The sequence below is a fragment of the Vulpes vulpes genome, chromosome 13, assembly GCF_048418805.1.
Source record: "Vulpes vulpes isolate BD-2025 chromosome 13, VulVul3, whole genome shotgun sequence".
Lineage (NCBI taxonomy): Eukaryota > Metazoa > Chordata > Mammalia > Carnivora > Canidae > Vulpes > Vulpes vulpes.
The window spans coordinates 7,996,333-8,019,922 of NC_132792.1; the positions used below are offsets into that span (position 1 = coordinate 7,996,333).

A 23,590-nucleotide genomic window follows, 5' to 3' on the forward strand; every position below is an offset into this window, starting at 1 on the left:
TACTTTTGAGGCATGGGTGAGCACATCGCATGCATATACTTGAGCACAATGGTGGTAGAGAAAAGACATGCCACACCCATAAATAAATTATATGGAAGTTATTCCTATCAGATGAGGGAATTATTTAGTGTGTGTGTGTGTGTGTGTGTGTGTGTGTGTGTGTGTGTGTGTGTTGCCACACATGGAAGTAAGGCACTAGAACTCAGAAGACTTTCTGCCAAATTATGAAAAACTTTAGACAATTACTAAATTCTTAATTAATCAAAATATTTATTCAATTCATCAAAGCTTTATTAAGTACTTAGTACAAATAAAGCACTGTGTGAATTACTGTGGAAGAGACAAAAAAATGATGTGCATCTTCTGGGGCTTTCTTCCTGTCTCCTCCCTGATGAATCCACTGACCATGACCTCCTGCAGACCCAGCTCTGTCCTCGCCCTGGTTCCTGAGTCTCAGTTTCAGACAGACTCAGATTCTTCTTAACTGGCTTCTTTTCCCTTTGGCTTAAAGTTGAAATTCTGTTACTGGCTCAGAGACCAGTGTCATAGTTATAGCTATGGGATCTCCTAAGGTTCCCCAAATGCCTTTTCCTCCAATTAGACCCAGCACCAACAGGGCCCAGCATGCAAGAAGCTGCAGCTCTCATAGAACTCCTGCCTCTTCCCCATTTGTAGACATGAGACGGGAACAGGCTGCTCTAGGGGGTCTTTTCTATTAGTTCTATTAGTTCTATAGTCACCATCCGTCTATTCATCCATCCATCCATTCATTCAGACATTCCATATATTTTAATGAGCACCTACTGTGTGTTCTGGTAGGTTCTTAGAACTGCAAAGAAAAAAGAAGGATTTGCACTGCATTAGGTATCCCGGGGATATCTTCTCGTGGAATCAGGACTGAGTCTGTTATAGCTCCTGTAATGTTGCTTGAACAGAAAACCTACGGAGGGCTTCTCATTTCCCAGTTCCCATTACCCCCTCACCCATTAGCCTTCTACTACTGAGATGCTGTCATCTTTCTCCAGCATTTCAATAGTCTTATAGAAACAGTGGTTATGGGATCCCTGGGTGGCGCAGCAGTTTGGCGCCTGCCTTTGGCCCAGGGCGCGATCCTGGAGACCCGGGATCGAATCCCCCGTCGGGCTCCTGGTGCATGGAGCCTGCTTCTCCCTCTGCCTGTGTCTCTGCCTCTCTCTCTCTCTCTCTCTCTGCGTGACTATCATAAATAAAGAAAAATTTAAAAAAATATATTAAAAAAATAAAATAAAATAAAAAAGAAACAGTGGTTATTGTTTTTGAATGAGGTTTCAAAAGGAGTCAAAAGGTTATTTTCCTTGAAAGAAGTAATGAAGACGATGTAAAAAGAAAGCTGTATGATTTTTAAAACTTAGATTAAAACATGAAAATAAGAAAAATTGGGGGTGGGGAGAACAAACATGTATAAATACTTTCACAACCACCAAATATATACCTTGAACTTTTTTTGAGTATAGTTGACACACAATACTGTAACATTAAATTCAGGCGTGCAACTTAGTGATTTGACAAGTTTATACGTTATGCTACGTTCACCAACAGTGTGGCTACCATCTGTCCCGTTACATCATGACAACAGTATCATTGACAGTATTCCCTGTGCTGTGCCTTGTATTCTCGTGAATTATTCATTCCATAACTAGAAGGTTATACCTTCCACTCGCCTTCACCCATTTTGCCCAAACCCCCAGCCACTTCCCCACGCCACCATGTTTGTTATCTGTATTTATAAGTCTTATTCTGCTTTTTGTTTGCTTATTCACTTGCTTTTTTTAGATTCCACTGATGAGTGAAATCATATGTCTTAAAACTTAGATTAAAACATGAAAATAGGGAAATTGGAAGTAGGGAGAACAAACATGAACACATTCATAACCACCAAATATATAACATTTGTCTTTCCCATTCTGACTTATTTCACTAGCAAAATACCCTCTAGGTCCATCCATTTTGTCTCAAATGGCAGGATCTCATCCTTTTTGTGGTTGTGTAATATTCCACTATGTATACATACCACATTTTCCTTATCCTTTTGTCTATTGATAGATACTTACATTGCTTCCATGTCTTGGCTCTTGTTTTGTTTTGTGTAGCCCAACATGGGGCGTGAACTCACAATCCTGAGATCAAGACCTAAGTTTAGATCAAGAGTCAGATGCTTAACTGACTGAGACACCCGGGCACCCCCTGTCTTGGCTCTTGTAAATAATGCTGGCATGAAGATAGGGGTGCACATATCTTTTCAAGTTAGTGTTTTTGTTTTCCCTGGGTAAATACCCAATAGTGGAATTATTGGATCACATGGTATTTCTATTTTTAATTTTTTTTGAAGAACCTTCATACTGTTTTCCACAGTGACTGTATCAATTTACAGTCCCACCCACAATACACGAGGTTTCCTTTTATTCCACATCCTTGCCAACACTTGTTGTTTCTTGTATTCTTGACTTTAACCATTCTGACAGGTGATTAGCTCATTGTGGTTTTGATTTGTATTTCCCTGCTGATGAGTGATGTTGAGCATCTTTTCATGTTTCTGTTGACCATCTGGATATATCCTTTGGAAAAATGTCTATTTGGGTCCTGTGCCCATTTTTTAATTGGAATGTTTGGTTTTTTGGTATTGAGCTGAATGAGTTCTTTACATATTTTGGGTATTAACTCCTTACTGGATATGTCATTTGCAAATATGTCCTCCCATTCAGTAGGTTGCCTTTTAGTTTTGTTGATGGTTTCCTTTGCTGTGCAGAAGCTTTTTGTTTCAAGTAGTTTCAATAGTTTACTTTTGTTCTTGTTCCCTTTGCCTCAAGAGACATATCTAGAAAAATGTTCCTATGATCAACGTCAGAGAAATTGCTGCTTCTGCTCTCTTCTAGGATATTTATATTTTCAGGTCTCACACTTAGGTCTTAACAGTGTGCTGTGCTTGTGTTGAAATTAAATTTAATATTAAATATTTTGGGGGAAAATTAGTGGAATTCAAATGTGTAAGTTACAAAGCATTACAGAAAATAAATGAAAACAAAAGTGAATACAGTTAGGAATAGAAAAACATGAGGAAAGAAACAAAATCAGAAAATTTATAAGAAAATAACAGACATAAAATCCATTTTGCTGTCCAGTTCACAAGAACACACCTGAAACTAAAAGACTGGAGACAGGTAAAGAAAAGAATGGACAAAGCTCTAATAAGTGAATGTAACAAAATTTATAGAGTTTTTTAAAAAGATTTTTTAAATTTATTTATTCATGAGAGACACACACAGAGAGAGAGAGAGAGAGAGAGAGAGAGAGGCAGAGACACAGGCAGAGGGAGAAGCAGGCTCCCTGCAGGGAGCCCGACATGGGACTTCATCCCGGGGCCCAGGATCATGCCCTGGGCCGAAGGCGGCACTAAACCACTGAGCCACTCGGGCTGCCCAAAATTTATAGAGTATTTATGGCAAAATGAGTATCAGACATGATAGAAGAATTATTCTATAATAATAAAAATATTACATAAAATAAAGATCCAATTGCCGTATATTCATTAGATTGTACATTATTTAAGTATGTAAAGCACAAGGTTTTATAGACAAGAATAAACAGAATTAGCTCCAATTTATGTCTTTGATAAATTTATGATCATCAGAAAGTGAAACCATTTATTATTTGAACAATATAATTAAGATAATTTTAAAAGTTCATAATAGATGAAACCCTATGAAACCTCATTTCATTTCCAAAGGAAAGAATTATAGAAATTACATTTAATTATGAGTCAATAGATATAATACTAAGTATTAAATACAGAGTAAACCAATAAATAAATTGAGGAATTCAAAATGCTGTCCTAAAATGCTATTAAACATCAAAGGAAATAAAAAATATTATTTGGAAAATAAAAACTGTAAATATTAGCAAATTGTATAGGCTTTAGAACCAAAGATATTTTATATGTAGCCACCAGCTGACAAGCCAACTGAATGCATAAATCAGCATGACTAGTTTCAAATGGCCAGATGAACAACTAATTTCTTTCTTCACACTTGCTCCTCCCACAGTCATCCCTATCTTGGAAAATGGCACCATCATATATACTCAGTTGTCCAAGTCAAAGATTAGAAGGTGTCCTCGACTTACCTCTTACCCTCACAGGTACAGCTGGTTAGCACTACCACCCAAACACGTCTTGAATTCAATAACTACCTCTGTCTTCCCAGCTCACCCTTGTCCACACCAGTGTCATCTTCTAGCTTGACCACCTCATAAGGCTGCTCCCTGTTTTCCCCACTTCTGTTCTTTCCACCTTTTAATTCTTTCCCCATACAAAAGAAAAAATGACCTTTTTAATTTTTATTAATTTTTTAAGATTTTATTTATTTATTAGATACAGAGAGACAGAGAAAGAAAGGCAGAGACACAGGCAGAGGGAGAAGCAAGCTCCATGCAGGGAGCCGGACATGGGACTCAATCCCTGGTCTCCAGGATCACGCCCTGGGCTGAAGGCGGCGCTAAACCGCTGAGCCACCCGGGCTGCCCAAAATGACCTTTTTAAAAACATAAATCAGATTATTTTATTCTTATGCTTAAAACCCACCAATGGCTTTCCCTAGCACATCCCATAAGTGTGGCTTGTGAATCGCATCCAGAAAAGCCCTGGGATCAGTAAGACTATTTTCAAAACTTGCCTGATCCTAAGAATCACCTGGACAGAGCTTGTTAAAAAAACTAGATTCCCAGGCCACTATCTGCAGGTTCTAATTAGTTGTTGTGGAAATGTGTGTTTTAACAAGTACCCTGAGGTGTGAGAAACAGGGAGTAAGTCAGTTAAGGGTCTAATGAAAAGTCAGGAAACACTTAAGTACTGAAAAAATATATAGGAAGTATATACAGCAATGTGCCACATAGGAGTAAATCAGGAAATGTATTACATGGAAAATTGAAGATCTGAGATGCCAAAGAAGGGAGAGTAAGACCACCCAGAAACCCATAACATCAGGTGGCTACCTCCACTCCCAGGACAGAGGGAGGAGGTGGTGATGGTGGAAACCACGCATCAGCGTCACCTGAAAGAAACCAGAACCACAGAGGCCTCTTGGGCAGCCACAGAGTAGACTCTACCACTGCTGGAGGAGGCATTCACGCAGGTAGGGACTGTGGGAGAGGCACCTGGAGCCTCTTTCTTAGACCACCAACCTCCCTCCAGTGTTTCTCGTTGGGCACACCCAGCTGGAAGCCATGCAACGTGGGAAGCTGGGTAATGAGGCCTGGAGGGTCCGTGTCCTTCATCTCCCCAGAGTGGAGCAGAAACAGGCCAACAAGTGGATACAACAGCAAACAGGCTCAGCACCTGCATTGTGAGTTTGGATTCCATATCACATCCTCATTAAAATACCACAGAGGCTTAGCCTGGAGAATATGAAAGTCAATTATTAGGGTTAAATTCTTTTAAGGGCAAATCTCCATTTGAACTTTCCTATTCTCCTTATGCAGGGGCAAACTTGAGTAATGGATTGTGTTTCATGCAAATGATGCCTTCGAAGAGGATGGATAAGTGCTAGGTGATCCTGGATGCAGACTCTAAAACCTCCTTCCTGGGGGACAGCGGGAAGCTAGAGAAATATACACGTATACACGTAGTTGACAGGCCAACAGGAGCCCAGAAGAGCAGATTAGTTAGCCAGCAATTGACAAGTAAGTATTCTGACAATAAATGTGAGGACCAGGACACACATTTACCCAGTTCCCAACAAAATTACATGCCGTTAGTATTTTCAGAATAAAGTTTGGGGTGAGGAAGAAGCAATTTAACTGTAATAGTAAAAAAAAAAAAAAAGTATATTTTTACCTAGTGATGAAGGAAGCACTTTCTTTCAAAAACCGCCATTCCACTGGACTTCATAATTTTGCCAACACCACACACTTTGGCTAATGAAAATAAGAGTACATTGAGAATAATGCTGTTTCAGCTGAGTTGAAAGAAAAAAAAAATGCAGAGATTTTCATCACCGCCTGTGCAAAGTCCAAGGATCTTAAAATTTCCTGAGACCTGACCTCTGCCTGCCTTGTTTCCACCTATATCTGCCCAACATTCTGTGCTAGTTTGTGTGGTCATTTACCTTCCTATCTTTATTAAGCCTTTTTCTCTCCCTGAAATGCTCTTCATTCCCTACATAATCTCCATCTTCTGGCAAATTCCTGCTTATTCTATAATATTCATATCAACCCTCACATCCTCCAGTAAGCCTTCCCTGTCCCTTCCTCCCCTGGGCTCCCACACTAGTGTATGCATATATGCCTCAATTGCACTTTCTCCAGTGTATTTTAATTGCTTGTGTGTCTTCATGTCTCCTGAGATGTTCAGGCATAATTTTTCAATCCATCATTTCCATATCTACCACTTACTCCTACGTTTGGCATATACTAGATGCTCAGTAAATATTCCTTGAGAAGATTTAATGGAGATAATAGTGGAAACTGTGTTACAAAGTGAAAATCCAAGAAAAGAACAATTTACTTCTGATTTTCCTGAAGACTATATTTAAGAAACCAGGGTAAATTCCCAGAAGAAAAAATTAAAAGATTGTTTTATATTTTGTTCCTCAAGAAATATCTCTGGTTTAGGTTCCTTTTTCTTTGTTCATGTGCTCTTTTAATTTACCACTACAGCAAGCCTTCACCTGGAGTCGAGTGATTGTTTGCTCATTCTTATTCAGCCTCATATAAATAAAAAGTTGAACCATGTGAAATCACTGTTTTGTAGGTCAAAAAGTCAGGTATTGGTAATTTCTATGGTTCAACCTGAAGATAAGACTCAAGAGCTGGGTCTCTCGCTCTTGTGTCTGTTTACTAAATTTTACCCGGTGCACACAATCTGGGTTTCATAGTCTTAGTGATTTCTATAGTTGGGAATGTGGCAACCACATTCATTTTGTTAAAGTAGAGGTCCATGGAAAAAGCCGAGACAACCGTGGAACATTCCTCGGCTGTAAAAAAGAATGAAATCTTGCCATTTGCAATGATGTAGCTGGAACTAGAGGGTATCATGCTGAGTGAAATAAGTCAGCCAGAGAAAGACAAATATCATATGATTTCACTCATGCAGAATTTAAAAAATTAAACAGATGAACACGGGGGAAAAAATGAGGCAAAGTGTAAAACAGATTCTTACTATGAAGGATGAACTGAGGGTCACTGGAGGAGAGCTGGGTGGGGGATGGGCTAGATGAGGGATGGGCATTAAGGAGGGCCCTTGTGATGAGCACCAGGTGTTTGTATATAAGTAATAAATCACTAAATTCTTCTCCAGAAGCCAATATTACACTGTATGCTAAGTAGAATTTAAATAAAAACTTGAAACAAAAAAAAAAATAAACTACACTAAAAAAAATAGGATGTGAGGGTGATATGACTATGACATCTGTCACCACATTGATTTAGCTGATCTGGCTGGGTAGGTGGGTGCCCCCTTCCTCCCTCACTATTCCATGTGCGTCCCTCCAAAGCTTCATGCTCAGAGGAATAGGAGTGGAGGAATCCCTCCTTCCCTGATGGAGAAGGACCATTCATCGGTAAAGGGTATAGGAGTAGCTGTGCTCCCCTGGTATAACCTCTAGACAAGTTCTCAAGGTCCATTTGTAGGAGAACAAAGGGTAGTCAAGCTTCCAAGACTCCAGATACACCCAAATGAGGCGCTGCATGCATCCAAATCAGGCAGATCCAAAGAAATGGACAGTCTGCCTTTCTTTAATAAAGATAATAAAATAAAATAAAACATAAAAGTGGAGGGAGATTGTCTCGCTCCTGGGTGATGCCCCAGGAAGTCATGAGACTCCATCCCAGGGTAAATTTCAGCAAAAGCTGGAAAGTCGTCTGCCAGGAAAGGCTTAGAGGGGACTTTGGACTCCTGCAGAGAAGGGGACTTGGTCACTACCTTCATGTTCCCTCTCAACTTTCAACTGCATGAAATTGCATGACTCTATGTGAATTAAAGTAATACCACATCATTAAACGTTGATTTGTACCTTTGTGCCTGTCCCACAATTGAATTTTCAGGAAGCTGATTACATTTCTTTGTATGGATTCAGGAAACCATTAGGCCCCCAAGATCTAATTTATTGAACATATTTTGGCCCTTACAGCTCGTCCATCAGTCATCCCTAAACACACTTAGTACAAATGAATAAGATGTTTAGCGTCGATGAACATCACTTCCTAGAGAAAGAGCAGTGGCAGCACTGCAGGTATAATAGGAGAACCACGAGCAGTTTTTCAGGACCTGAACCTGCAGTCCTCTGCTGGGGAAAATCAGATCTCATCAGAAGTGCTTTGCCTGCCGTTCATATAAATATTGGTGTTTAAGACGACTTTTGGTGTTAATAGGAATGCTAGTGTCAATATTTTTCTTACTGATTTCTTAGTTCCTCCTAACTTTTAAACTTAAAAAGAATCCTTGGAACTAAATAAGCTGAAAATATCTTTTAAAAATAAGAAACACATTTAGATTCTGGTGCGCAGCAAATTCTCTGTGAAGAAAAGTTCCAAATTTGTGATTCTATTTGCATTTCCATAAACACAGTGAATCTTTGTCTGAGCTTATTATGTGACAAATAACAGTGTTAGAAACGGGGTGTTTTAAGATTCTAATTATGCATATCATTCTTGTTAGTGCATTTACAACGTGAAGCAATATAAAATTTGTACTTTTGGCTCAAGAGCTTTCTTCTTAAAACTGGCAATTTGATGATTCTTGACTAACATTGGCCTCATTTAATATAATTAAAATATTAAAAAATAAATGCAAAGGTGCCCCTACTCTCCGGGAACAGATCTGAGAAGGAGATGACCGTGCAGAATGTCTGTGAGGACGTGCCCTCGGGACACCAGCCTGTGAGTGGGAGGGAAGAGCTGAGCCAGCAGCCCAATCAGGGATCAGAGAGTTTGGGATACAAGCTCCCAAGCTCTCACAATCCCGTAAGGGTGCCAGGTCCCAGGCATGTTGAGGAAGGGGCAGAGACTTCCAGAACTGTAAAGGACACATAGTCAAGGGCCACAGGTCAATTAGGGGTAACTGGTGTGGATGGGTGTCCTTCACCCTGAAGAAGAATCGGGCAGCCCACATATACATTTGGGGCTCACCATAACCATGTTCCCGTCTCTCTAGCTTGGTCAGCTGAAATTATGTAAATTTAAATAAAATTAAATCTCTGGTAGCTCAGGTGTGCTAGCCACATTTCAAATGCTTGTTGGACAGCATAGAACATTTCTATCATTGCAGAAAATTCTAGTGGACAATGCTCCTCCACCCAACCATGCAGCCACGTCTCCCAGAGGTCCTGCTGCCTTCCTGAGACACTGCAGGAGGAAGGGGCCAGTTCTCATCACCCTAACATCAACAACCTCTCCCTCTGCTCCCCTCAGGTGTACCGTTTCCTTCCTGTTTGATATTATTATGGCTTAATAAACCCGAACTGGGCTCAGCTACTAAAAAGTGTTTCCATGTCCATAAGGATAGGCCAGGGAGGTGAGGGCAGGAATATTTGTATTTATCACACTACTTCAGTTAAAGAAAAGGAAAAAACCCAGTTAAGTTTTAATATTAAAATAGTATAAACTGGGGAAATTGGGTGGCTCAGTGGGATAAATGTCTGCCTTTAGCCCAGGTCATGATCCTGGAGTCCCGGGATCTAGCCTGACATTGGGTTCCCTGCCCAGAGTGGAGCCTGCTTCTTCCTCTGCTCCTTCTCTCTCTCTCTCTCTCTCTCTCTCTCTCTCTGCCACCCTCAAGTAAATAAATAAAACTAGTGTAAACATTCATACCTTACCAACATCAACATCTGGAAATATAACATCAATCATTAGCCAGCAAGAAATTAATGCAAAACAAACCTATGACATTCATATTGTTTAACACCTAGCAAATAGAACATTATTAACAACAACAACAACAAAAAAACATGTTTGATGATAGTAGAATCTGCTTCATTGGGCAAACCTTTCCATGAGCCACCTCCTTTAATTATTCAATAAACATTGCATTGGTAGCTTTAGTGGCTGATTCCTCCATAGTGTTCTTCTATTTAAGTTTTTGTTGCAGACTGTACAAAATGTTTCTGAGCAAACTCTTCCAGACTTGAAATGTCGCATCCATGGCACATCCAATATTCACTGTCCTTTCCTCGCAAGGTCTCAACAAAAGTCTGGCCATTGCACAGACAATTTGTGGTACTTACAGGTATTTTTTTCCCAGTCAGGTATTCAGCACATTCAGCTCCACTGAACTGGTGGAGCTTCAGCAGATCTTTCCTTTCTGCATCGCACACGGGCCCTCTCAAGGAGTGTATGGGAAGGGAAAGGCATGTTCCCTGTGTGCTTGTTCCTCTGTGTAAGGGAGCTGTACTAAGTCACACACACAAACGGATTCAATTGTAAAATATGATAGATAAATATACAAGTGCACTGTCTAAAACACTGGTCTCATACCACAACATAGGGGAATTGCCTTCGAGAGCTGGTTATCCATCAAGCACTCACCTACCCAGATTTTTTGTTGTTGTTAAAGGCTTTATTTATTTATTCATGAGAGACACAGAGAGAGAGAGAGAGAGGCAGAGACACAGGCAGAGGGAGAAGCAGGCTCCATGCAGGGAGCCTGATGTGGGACTCGATCCCGGGACTCCAGGATCACGTCCTGGGCCAAAGGCAGGCACTAAACCACTGAGCCACCCAGGGATCCCCTCACCTCACCAGATCTGATGCTATAGCCCACCCTCAACCCCAGACTAGGATTCATTCCTTCATTTCTTTGTTCACCATTCATTTCCTCAAAAGTTTATGTGACAAACAACCGGATAGGCTTTCTGGGGGCTCTGACCAGTGGGGCATACAATCAAGAATCGCTAGTCAAACGGGAAACAAGTTACCCCATCTAATAACCAGATTAAGCAGCCAGCACTCTGATGCAGAGGTTTGATAAAGCTTGGATGGGAAAATCTGGTTTAAGGTTGAGGCTACCTCGGTGCTCCCGATTCCCTTCCCGAACATGCATGGTGAGTCCAGCATGCTTGCCTGAGCTGGCAGATGGGAGTAGGGGTGACGACCAGACCCTCAAAGTCCAACCCTAGTCTGTTTCCCCTTGGATCTGACCACTGCTGTGCAGCAAGTAAAGTCTCAAGCCCAACAGAGAAAGGGCAGCAGATGGCCCTCACCTGCAGAGGCGTGACCCTGCCCACCGGCTCGGCGTTCTACTGTAGCAGGTGCGCGGAGCGGGGCGGCCCAGAGGCAGTGTCTTAACCACATCTGTATCCCCTCCACTGCAGATGGTGTCTGGCATGTTGCTGGCTCTCAGAAAATATTTGTTGCATGAATTAATTCACCCTGTTCCCAGTGCTTGGCCTTTGGCAAATGAAGGATAGCTTGTGGCTTTGCAAGATACAATCTGTGATATAACTTTCTCATACCACACAGGGGCTTAAAGTTAGACTCTTTGATAGAATATGTAGCAAAAATTAAAATTTTTTGGCTTCTTAAAAAAGTATAATATATATATATATATGGAGAGAGAGAGAGAGAGAGAGAGTATACTTTTGAGGATACATCAGAGAGTAATGGGCCACTTAGTATGTGTTGTATTTTTATTTCAGGTAGATGGAATAATCACAGGTTGGCGACCAACCTCAAAGTCTGGGAAGAGTACCGTGGACAGCCGCAGAGAGCCCACAAACCAAAGGTACCACCTCCCCAGCTGTCTTGAGCTTTATTATAGTTCTCTTCATTGTCATTTGGTGGCTACAATGCACCTTCCCCAAAGATACAATTATTAAAAGCTTAAAAATGATTTCTGCTATGAATGTTAATGTTTGTTCCCAAAACATAGACTCTCAATTTATAGGGCTCTTGAGCCCTAAAAAACAAATGCGCGTACAGACGGGCCCCAATTTCTTGTGAGGAAAATGGTAAGGAGTGGTGAAGTCAGCACCAGTGACCGCTCACGTTTACTGAGCACTCACGTTGTATCGGGCACTATTCCGTGTGTTCCACCCATATTAACACACTTAGTGCTCCCTGGTTTTATCCTCAGTTTACCGATACGGCCAATGAGGGGGAGAAGCTCTGAATATCTGAGGGTCTGGAGGCCGTGACATGTTGGGGCAGCTCTGCTGAGCCCTGTTCATAATGCTGCTCACGCTGCCCATTCACGGCCTGCATGTCACGTCATAAATCCTAAAACTCTCAGGGCTGCAAGGGCCAAGAGACCCCACCATGTGCCCTCCTGTCAACCTCTCCTTACGAGTCATCTGTGAGCCTCTGCGTCAGCTTCTCTCCCACGGGGTCCCTCCCCGCTCTCCATACTCCCTAGTGGCAAGAAGCCTCTCCTCCATTCCCCACCGAACATTCTAGCTTTCCCCCCTGAAGACCCTCAGAACAAAGCCCAGTTTCCATAAGCAAAGTATTCTGGACAAAGTTCTCCTTATTTCAGTTCTTCCTTAGAATGCACATCCCAGGCCTTTCAACTTTCCTTCTACTTGTCATGATTTCCAGACTCTTACCATCCAGATGGCAAAATCTATTTTGAACCCAGGCAAACTATCTTTGTGATACAAATGTATATGCTGAAATTATCATCACAAAAATACCTGAACAAGAGCTATATTTATGTCTTGCATAATATAAGCAGTCAGGCATTCACATATTCCAAGTCAACTGTGGAAGTTTTGTAGATTCTCGAACATGGGGTTTGTCTAACAACAGGTGTGGAGTTAATTCCTTCTGAAAGGTGGGTTGCTGGGTTTAACCTTGGAGACCCACTCTCGTATTTCTCACTTTAGTGGCTTCCACGTCAGATATATGTGTAACTTACAGAGATTCTAGGGTATTGTGCTATCATGAATATTCATGGTCCTAATCAACCTCCAGCAGCATCCACACATGTAGACAGTGTGAATCCAGTTTGTGAGGAATCACAGGTATGGGAAGCCCAGTCATTGCAAACAGCGTGGAGCTGGTTTTCAGACCCAGGAAGATCACCCTAACAGTGATTACAGCCTACATTATGTTAGCAAAGCCTCTCTTGTCCATTTTCATTACTAGGAAATAATCACCTCCCAGCCACGCATAGCATATCTGTGTGATGCTCCTTAATCATTGACAAACTTCACCAACCATCCACATCATCTCAGCCTCTGGCTGGGCAATCCCATGAGCCAAACAGCTGCCCGTGGAGGCTGCACTTGGGAATGAGGTCAGGCAGCTGTGAGTTTGAGGGGGCGGAGGGGGAGGAAGATGGAAGACGTAGTGATACACCAGGAGGGCCAGAATAGGCCCGTCGACTCTCTGATAGCCAGTGACCTCTTTCCTCTTGCTGTGCAGACAGAGTGACTGGAGGGAGAAGATCCATGGAGTGAGGTTCTTTTCATTGGGACTGGAGGGGATCATGTTTTATGGGGGAGGTAACCAAGCCTGTGAACTCTTGTGGTCCCGTGACACTGTCTGATCAAGGAGGACACAGAACTTGCTCAGAATGGGTTTATTGATGTTGAGCGCCTACTCTGTGCGACGTGATACCATCCATCCCCCGTCTTTCATCTTCAAAATAAGAGAAAACCCAGTTATTCCTAATGGACTGAGACTGAAAGAGATTAATTTGCCCAAGATCACAAACCTGCTAAGTGATAGTAGAGCCAGAATTATAAATCTTAGTACATTCTTGGGCTTGCTTTTCTACTCTCTTCATGGTGTCTTTTTTTTTTTTTAATAGACTTTTTTTTTTCTTTAGAGCTGTCTTAGGTTCACAGGAAAATTGAGTGAAAAGCATAGAATTTCCCATATATGTCTGCTGCCCCCACTCATGCACAGTCTTCCCCGCTGTCATCATCCACCACCAGAGTGGTACATTTGTTGCAACTAAATGAACCTACATTAATGAACCTACATTAATACACATCATTATTATGCAAAATTCATAGTTTACGTTAGGGTTCAAACTTGGTGTTGTTCATTCTGTGGGCTTTGACAAATATATAATGATAGGTATCCATGTCATAGTATCATACAGAGTAGTTTCACTGCCCTAAAAATACCTGTGCTTCACCCATTCATCCCTCTCTCCTCCACCCCAACCCCTAGCAACGATCGATCTTTTTACTGTCTCTATGTTTTACCTTTTCCAGAATGTCCTGGAGTTGGAATCATACAGCATATATATAGCCTTTCCAGATTGGCTTCTTTCACTTAGTAGGATACATTTAGGGCTCCCCCATGTCTTTTCATGACTTGAGAGTGTATTCCTTTTTAGTGCTGAATAATATTCTGTTATCTGAATGGACCACAATTTATTTATCCATTCACCTACTGAAAGACATCTTGGTTGCTTCCAGTTTGGGGCAATTATGAATCAAGCTGCTATAAACACTGTGTGTTGGTCTTTGTGTGGACATAAGTTCTCAACTCCTTTGGGTGAATACCAAGAAGTGTGATTGCTGGATCGCATGGCTAAGGGTTCATTTAGTTATATAAGAAACTGCCAACGTGTCTTCCACAGTGGCTCTACTTCCACTTTACGTCCCTGCTAGAATGTCTCAGAGTTCCTGTTGCTCTTCATTTTTGCCAGCATTCTGTGGTGTCAACGTTCTGGACTTTGGCCATTCTAATATGCATGTACTAGCATCTCCTTGTTGTTTTAATTTGCATTTCCCGGATGACATATGGTCTGGAGCATCTTTTCATTTGCTTATTTGCCAACTGTACATCTTCGCTCGTGAGGTGTCTGTGAAGGTCCGTGGTGCTTCTTTCAATCACACTGTTTTCTTATTATTGTGTTTGAGGAGTTCTTTGTATGTTTTGGATAACAGTCATTCATCAGATGTTTTTCGCAAATATTTTCCCCCAGTCTGTGGCTTGTCTTGTCATTCTCCCAAAATTATCTCATTGAGCAGAAGTTTTTAATTTTAATGAAATCCAGCTTGTCAGTTATTTCTTTGATGGATCATGCCTTTGCTGTTGTATCTAAAATGGTGTTGCCATACTCGGGTTGGTTAGCTCTTCTCTTATGTTCTTTTCTAGGAGTTTTACAGTTTTGTATTTTGTATTTAGGTCAGTGATCTATTTTGAGTTAATTCTTATGAAGGCTGCAAGGTTTGTGTCCAGATTCATGTTACATATATCCATATTGTATTATTTTTTTAGGCATGTGATATTTTGATGCTATCGTAAATGTGTTTTATTGCTAGTATATAGATTTCCAATTAATGTTTTACTGTGGTAAAATACATATAACATAAAATTCACCATCTTAAGTATTTGAAAGGGGCACTTAGTGTATTCACAATATTGTACAACCATCACCACTATGTAATGCACTTCTGTTTGGTTTTGTACCGAGCAACCTTACCGACCTTCTATTTTATTAATTTGTTGGTTCTTTTGGATTTTCTATATGTCTATAGAGAATGGTGACTTTCTTTCTTCCTAATCCTGTATTTTTTATTTCTTTTTCATGCTTAGTGCATAAGGAAAGGCACCAGTACAATGTGGAATGGAGATGAGGAGCAGGCATCTCTGTTGGATAGCCAATCCCAGAGAAAAAGTTCAACATTATACTACTAAGTCTGAAACATTTTATTAGTTTAATAATTCATGCTTTCCTATTCAGAATCTGAGGTTTTTAGTTTCTATTTGTGTTCTTGTTGTTTATGCTGGTTCCTATGCAAAGTACCATTTTTCCTGGACTGCTTGTTACTTTTGATGGCAAACTGCTCCATTGCCTTAGAAAATAGTTTGAGGGCTTCTCAGAAGCCTGGGAGGTGCTCAGCCAGGAGGCATTGGCATGTGCTTTGGGGCAGACCCTACCTGAGGACACTGCCAGTTTGGAACCACTTCACTCTAAATTCAAGATTGATGGTTTTTAACCATGGCTGCTATAAGCACATGGAAGCACCAGCTGTGGTGACAACTCAGCCCTTTTCTGTCCCACTCTCCTCACAGTCCCTTGGGAGGTAGGCAGAGTGGGTTTACTTTTCATTCACCCATACATGATACAAAAACCTTCTGGTAGAGAGGGCATCCTGTCGGGCTGCCTACTTGGCATGCTCAGGACCTTGACCTCTGTTCCTAACTCTAGAAGGTCAGCAAGACCAAAAAGCACCCCTCTAGGGCCTCAGCAAATTCCCTCAGGGCAAAAGTGGCTTTGGGGATCCACTTCCTCCCTGGTTCCTCCTTTTACTGAATTCTGACCATAGGGTTCCTTATTATCTTGTCACATCTTTCATGATCTCCCTAATGTTTTCAGTGGGAGGTGGAAATCCTTGGTCCAAATAGTCTAGCCTTCCATATTACCAGAAGAAAGTTCTTTCCTTATGTTCTTTAATAAAAGGAATCAATCCTTAATGTGTTTTATGCCTAATGATTTTAGACCTTTTCTTTTCTTTTGCTATTTTCTGTGGTAGTAAAAATATTCATTTTGCCTTCCAGTTATTTTTACTAGACTCCAGAGGTTCTGGTTCTGACAGTCAGGTGGTGGGTAAAACTGGCGATGGGCATCTGTCATTTCAGGCATCTGAAACTGAGGGAGGAAAGAGCAAGGGACAAAAGCTCCTCGCCTCTTTATTTTGGGATTAGCATGATCCACAGGTGCCCCTGGCCTATCTGTTCGCTGTCTATTACCCAGACACTCATGACCAATTAAAGTCCTGCACGCAAATTATTCCTCACAACATCTGAAGTGGGTGAGCCACAGATAACTGAACTGGCTGAGGTCAGGGTCTATTGCTAAGATCCAGAAGTTGTGGCGCAAGAGGCATATGCCTGGAAGTGAGACAGGCTGCTTTTCCTCAAAGTCAACATAATTATAATAGATGAATTTACATATTTACCTAATTAAGCCACAGATATGATAGCCTTTTAAATAAGAGTATGGGGATTAAAAAGTAGAGCTATATTTAATAATGACTATAATGTCGGTCTTTGGAAACTATTATTTCCTGGATAGTTTGTAGTGTGCAATCTGGGTCTTCAGAATATTTATGCTTTATACTCTTTGTATACATTACACTTTCCTTCAGTGGGTCCATGTGTATTAGTCAAAATATTGAGAAGAATTAAAAATTCGAGTGCCTCCAGGATAGGCAGTGGCAGGAACGAGGGGGAAAGGTTACAAGTACAACAGAGGCTTACACTCTCCAGAGTTGAGTTGAACCTCCCTCCCTGCCATGCATTGCATTGAGGGCATCAGTGTGGGGCTCCTGGATGATGCTGCCTGTGATTTTCTGTAGGTCAGAGATAATGTCTTATTTAATTTTATGATTGCACAATAGTACAATATTTTTTTCATTTATTTAACATGTATTCAGTAAAGCTATATACCAAAGATACAAGAGAAATTGGTAGAGAGAGTTTTCTCAGCACCTGAATGTATATAAATGTCCCTGCATGCAGGCTGGATCATCTGAAGCAACAGGGTCCGGGAGCCTGATTAGCTACATGCAGGAGTAAGACCTGCCCATGGTACTTCTGTTATTGATCCTGGCTGTGGGGTTCGCCTGCTGCATTATTGCAAGATTCTCAGATGCAGGGCATCTGGCTGGCTTAGTCAGTAGAGCATTCAGCTCTTGATCTCAGGTTGTGAATTCGAGCCCCATGTTGGGTGTAGAGATTGCTTAAAAATAAAATCTTTAAAAAAGGAAATAAATACATATTTTCAGAAGAGTAGAGTCTCCCAGCCCACCTCCCCTCGCTGTCTATGCAACAGCACTTTACTTGTCCACTCTGGCTCCTACAAGGCTCTGAGCTACTTGAAACCAGGGACGGTCTCTTATTGTTGTGTCTCTATGCTCTAAGGATAGCTCTTGCTGATGTTTGCTGAATAAATGAATGAATGAATTGACTCTGTTTGAAATTTAATTTAAAATGGCATCTCAATTTCCTCTTGCCTTTTTTTTTGCTCTTACAGAAGCAAGCAAATTGAGAAACTAGAAGTAGATCCTAGCAAGCGTTCCATCCCTGATGTGGCTAACATAGTTCAAGAGAAAAAACACAGGCTCCAAAGAGTTCGAGCTGAACCCAAAATTATACCAAGTGAGGAAAATCCTGACTTTGAAGATAACCCTGAAGTGCCTCCATTGATTTGAAACATCAGGCTGCATCAGCGGACTCACCAGACCCGGTTTTTCCTCAGTGCAGTGTGTGTGTATACCACTTAGGGGGTAAACAGAGTTATTTATCCACGTTACTACTTCAGTGTTTCGACTTCTATTTTATACAGTAATATTCTTAAACTAGCTAAAAATTCAAATGTATACCTTAAAATGCTATAACTCACTTGTCTATAATAAAATGTTGGCTATTGCAAATGTTCTGTAAATCATAGAACTATTACATTAAGATGTTGATTTTCAATCACAGGACTGGCTGCTAATGCAGAGAGATGAAGTCAGAGATAAAAGGCCTGATTATTAAATTGGTACTTCAGCAAATTGGTCAAGCTCAGAAGTTAAAACCGTAATTTCAGATCAAATTGCAATGTGTTAATATGATTTTAGCAGTGTTTCAATTTTCTTCTCATGGCTATTGGTGGTAATGCCTTGGAATGATGAAGAGGAGATCGAGCAAGGGTAGGAAGGGAGAGCCTCTAAGGCTGTAGGTACAGGCTTGGCATCCACAAAATGAGGAGAAGAAGGTGGAAGGAGGGGGAAGGAGAATGGGCTGAAGGGAGCCTCAGAAGACAGTGCAGCTCTTAGAGAACCGCAGCCAGCCCAGCGGGAGCTTTAGCACAGGGTTGTCCACAGGAGATGAGCCTGTTGGGTCAAGGATGAGACCCTTGGGCCGAGTAGTACCATGTCCTCAGTTCGATCCTGCTGAGCGTGGCCTCCAAGGGACTTTGGGGGTGAAGGTAGATGAATGTTGGTCTTTGGAGAGAGCTGTTTCCTTTCTATGAGCTTCACCTCCGATTTGGGGTTCCTCCTGTAGCCCAAGCTTAGTGAGAGGGCCTTCAAAGGGAGTTTGGAAGAGTGTGTCCTGAAGTTGGGGATGCACAAGCTGGTGCCTGAGAAACCTGAAACTGACAGGGGGCCGGAGTCCCATCCTGCCAGGAGAATCATCCGTGGGACCAGAGAAAAGCTGTGCCAGAGGAGTGGAGAGTGTGGCCCTCACCCACAGCTGGCTGGGGGCAGGAAGGTGTGAGCCTTTTCTAAGGACCAGATATGGGTTGTCATGGGCTGCATGTGGGGCTGAGGAAGGAAGCTCAGAGGACTGGCCAGGACTGGGGATGTCGGAGAGGAGCAAATGGGGAACCTCTGAAGAATCCATGAAAGGGGGGTTCTCCAGAGGAAGACAAGTCAGTTTCATCTGTCCTCTAGGCTGGCAGAGCAGGAAGCCTGGCCAGGCCGTGCGAGGACCATCATTCCTGTACCAGTCAAGGTCCTGGCAGTTCCTAGCCTTGGACTTGAATGGATAAAGAGAGGAAGTGGTCACTTGGACCCAGAGGGACAGCTGAGGACAGTAGACAACTGGCAGGAACTGGGACTTTCTTCCAGGATGCAGCCCACAGGGACAAGCTGGGGGAATAAACATCTTGACCTTACTTTCCTCCTCCCCTCCAGTCTCTTGATAGATTCTCACTGGCCATAAACCCAACCAGAAGCAAGGGGCAAGGGAGCCTGTCTGTGTGGCCTCCAGAGGCCATGCCCTAGGGTCCACAGCATGGGGGAGGCCGCAATGGACGGAGCCCAGACACTCCCCCCTCACCCCTCTCCTCTATCCTGCCCCTTGCTTTCGCAGGTCCGGGATGGAGCAGGAGATCCAGGAGTGCAGCCGAGGAGCAGGGGGGCAGGGTGAGGGAAGAGCCACGTGTCCCCTCTTCTTCAGCAGCCTGGAACAGGGACCTGGGCCAGGGAGGGAGGGGAGTGGAGAATTTAATGCCAGGGTGGCAACTCTATGAGCAGAGACTGGGAGCACTGAGGGGCCCTCTATTCCCCAAGAGCAGGAGGAAATGTCCTAGGAGCCACCTCTGTCTTCATCCAGGGCAGGGCCACCCTGAATGACAAACGGCAGAGTGGGAGACGCAAGTGCGTTGTTTTGATCACTTGCTGCAAGGTGAGCATTCCACGTTAGGCTTATGCGAATCATAGCCCGATTCTGGAATCTGGTGCCCAGTTGCTCTCTGCTGGTCCGCCCTGGGCCAGCCTCCTCACCCTGGCTTCTGCCCATTTCTTACTTCTGGAAGACTCATTGCTTTTACGCCCGCCATCAGCTCCTCCAGGGACAGGAGACAGAACAATCTCACCGGTGGGATGTCAGCTTCTGGTCCTGATGCCCAGATGCTCTCAGGTCCACAGACTTCTTCTCCCGCATCTCTGCTGAGGTGGCATCGAGCAGAGAAAACTGTCCCTTCTCCACCATCATGTCCTACCGTGCCCCACACAGCTGTTCCCTTCTCTGCATATGCACGGCCTGCGAATGGCAGGAGACCACTGACACTGGTGGGCACGGGGACCGGGTGGTGAGGGCTGCTCAAGCCCTAGGGCCTGGGTGGCAGTGCCCTCCTTCCCCTCTGTCTGCCAGCTGGGGCTGCACCACACAGCGTGTGTCTGTCACCATTTGCAGTCTGTCACAGCTTGCCTGACATTTGGATGCAAAGTGCTAGCCCGTCTCCAGTTGACGCCTGTCAGGCCAGCGTGGCTGACACTCCTGGAGCAGACCTTCGCCTAAAGTAGCTGTTCTTTCTCTAACTTTTGTTCCTCTCATGTGGTCTGGTGTTTTCCTTGTGTTGGAGATAAGCTGCAGTTGGCCCTGCTGATAGGTCTCTCCACTCTGGCGGACATTCCCTGAGCACCTGCTGGGTGCCAGGAGCCATATCAGGAGACATGGAGAGCCCACTCTCCTGGTTCTCACCCTCTGTCCATGACCGCTCCCTCTACTCTTCACAGAAGGCCACCACCCAAGGTGACTCCTTCGGCCTCATCCTCTTCTCCATGGGTACCCTCCCTGTCCTGGGACACTGGGGCCCCTTCCCATGGCTTCTGTTACTAGCTCTGGGATGATGCCCCTGGAATTCCTTTCAGGCCTTCCATGCTTTTCCTCATGTTCAGCTGAGTCCTGGTCCAACGTTCAGGACGACCATCAACTTCTCCCCTCTTTTTCCTGCCCCTTCACCTTATCCTGTTTTCTGTCCTCCAGCTCTTGTTTTATGCCTTCACTTTCCATTCATTCAAATTAGAAGACACCATCTGCTTCCTGTGCTCAGCATTTAACTGATCACTAAATCCTGTCTGTTCTACCTCACAAAGAGCGTCTCCTGTCTCCTCCAAGCCCATTTCCACTGCCTGCATTCAATCTCCCATCAGACACTTGCCAATGTGACCCCTGCCTCACCCCTCCTCGACTTCAATACCCCCTTGGACTGTTGCCCAGAGGACAAGATCTGGACCCCATCCTGCTCTAAGGCTGCATCTCCCACCACTTCCCCCTGGGCACCAACCTACCCACCACACCAGTGTTGTCACCATTCATGAGAACCATGTGGGGGTTATATATGCACTGATGCTCTGTTGGTGGCATCACTGAGCTGAGGTGGGTGATGTGCTGGATCTGAGGGCCCAGGTGAGCCCTCTCAGAGTTGTATGGGAGCAGGGTGATGTTGCCAAGGCCCAGGGGACAGACTAGAAGCCCTGGTGGTGGACGAGAAGACAGGACCAAGCACAGAAGCACCTATTCCTTCACAAGAGCATCAGTTGAGATAATTATAAAGAAATGGGGCCCTTTTCAAAGAGAAATTAAGACCAACTTGATGGGCCATCATCTTGCATCAGCTGCTCTGGGAAAGTGTACTTGTCCATGGTCTGTTAAAGGGAGAAATCAGGGATGCCTGAGTGGCTAAGCTGTTGAGTGTCTGCCTTCGGCTCAGGGTCTAATCCCAGGGTCTGGGATGGAGTCGAGAATCAGGCTTCCTACCAGGAGTCTGCTTCTCCCTCTGCCTATGTCTCTGCCTCTCCCTATGTGTCTCTCATGAATAAATATAATCTTTAAAAAAAAAAAAAAAGAAAAAATCACTGAGCAGAGTGACGCAGGAGCTCCCCTGAGAGCACTCAGGGTTTTGAAGAACTGGATTGCGGAGTCTACTTATCTCCACCACCAAAAGGAAAAAATTAGAATGCCCATTCTGATTATTATTGCAACATGACAATCATTCCATACTTAGTGACATAGAACAACCATTTCATTACGCTCCCACTTTCTGCAGGTCAGAAATACAGACAATGGAGATAGCTTGTCTTTTCTCTCTTATGCCTGGGATGACTTGCAATCTGGAGGCTAGAATCACCTGGAGGTGTCTTCACTCACACACTTGACAGTTGATGTTGGCTTTTGACCAGGACTTCAGCTGGGCTGACAGCCAGAACACGTGCACGTGCTGATGAGGGCCGGCCTAACTGCTCTGAGAGCATGGTGGCTAGGTTCCAAGAGTGAGCATCCCAAAAGAACAACGAAGAAATGTATGGCAGCTTACTTCTGTGCCCTGGGGCACAGATCAGGGCAGTCACAAAGGTGGCCCAGCTTCGAGGGGAGAAGACTGTTTCTACATCTGCTAGAGGAGTGACTAGCTTCCAGAAGAGCATGTGGGACAAGAGACATTGATAGAAGGATACAGTCTACCATAGCACCTTTCCTCCCCCACGAAACTCAAGTTCTTTTTAGCCTCATTTCCTCTCCCAAAGAAAACAGGAAGTGACTCCTATTGTTGTATGAATGAAAGGTAGGGACAATGGTGAGGGGAACATGTATTTAATTCTACCCCAGGACCATTGTCATTACACACACCACTGGCTGTTTCTCCTTTTCTCTGAGAGTCTGTAAGTAAAGATACAAATCAATGCGTGGCCAAATGAAGATCCAAATGGAGTCTAGAAGGGTTATTCAGAGTTATGAATGAGATCCCATTTAATGTTCCTTAAGTCATGCAGATAATAGAAAAGAGGATTTTTTTTTTTTTAATTTTCTTTGGTCAGGGGCACCTGGGTGGCTGTCAGTTAAGCATCTAGCCTTCAGCTCAGATAATGATCTCAGGGTCCTGGGATTGAGCCCCAAGTTGGTCTCTGTGCTTAGCAGGGCGCCTACTTCTCCCTCTCCCTGTGCCCCTCCCCTCGCTCATGCTCTCTCTCTTACCACCCCCCATATCAAATAAATTTAAAAAAACTTAAAAAAATTTTTATTAAAAAAGTTATCTCCCTCTGCCCCTTCCCCTGATCACATGTGCACTCTTCTCTCTAAAAATAAATAATTAAAAATAAAAAGATCTAAAAAAATTTCCTTTGGCTACATTTCTTTGAGAGCAGCAGTGAACTGTGATAACTGTACTGAGCTGCTTATGAGTGACTATTTTGCTGGCCTTGCCTTTCCATGCTATACGATGTAGCCAGGGTTCCAGAGGTCTCCAGACATGGGCCCATCTCAGTGTGAGCTCTTTATCAAGCATCATAGGTCAAAATATGAAAGATGAAGCTAAAGCAATGCTTAGAAGAAAATTTATTGCTTTTGTTAAACAAAAAAAATAATTTTTAAAAAAGATAAATTTATAACTCCC

General features: G+C 43.2%; 1 protein-coding gene across 2 annotated transcripts in view; it reads left to right on the forward strand.

Moving 5' to 3' along the window:
* Positions 1 to 18,362, forward strand: part of DNAAF11 (dynein axonemal assembly factor 11) — a 70,538-nt gene extending 52,176 nt beyond the window's left edge. For both annotated transcript variants that reach the window (XM_025993470.2, XM_025993471.2), the window contains 2 exons: positions 11,661 to 11,746; positions 17,963 to 18,362. In XM_025993470.2, the coding sequence (XP_025849255.2) occupies positions 11,661 to 11,746; positions 17,963 to 18,140 (264 nt within the window). In that variant the 3' untranslated portion in view covers positions 18,141 to 18,362. The remainder of the gene's footprint in view (positions 1 to 11,660; positions 11,747 to 17,962) is intronic.
* The last annotated feature ends 5,228 nt before the right edge of the window (positions 18,363 to 23,590 follow it).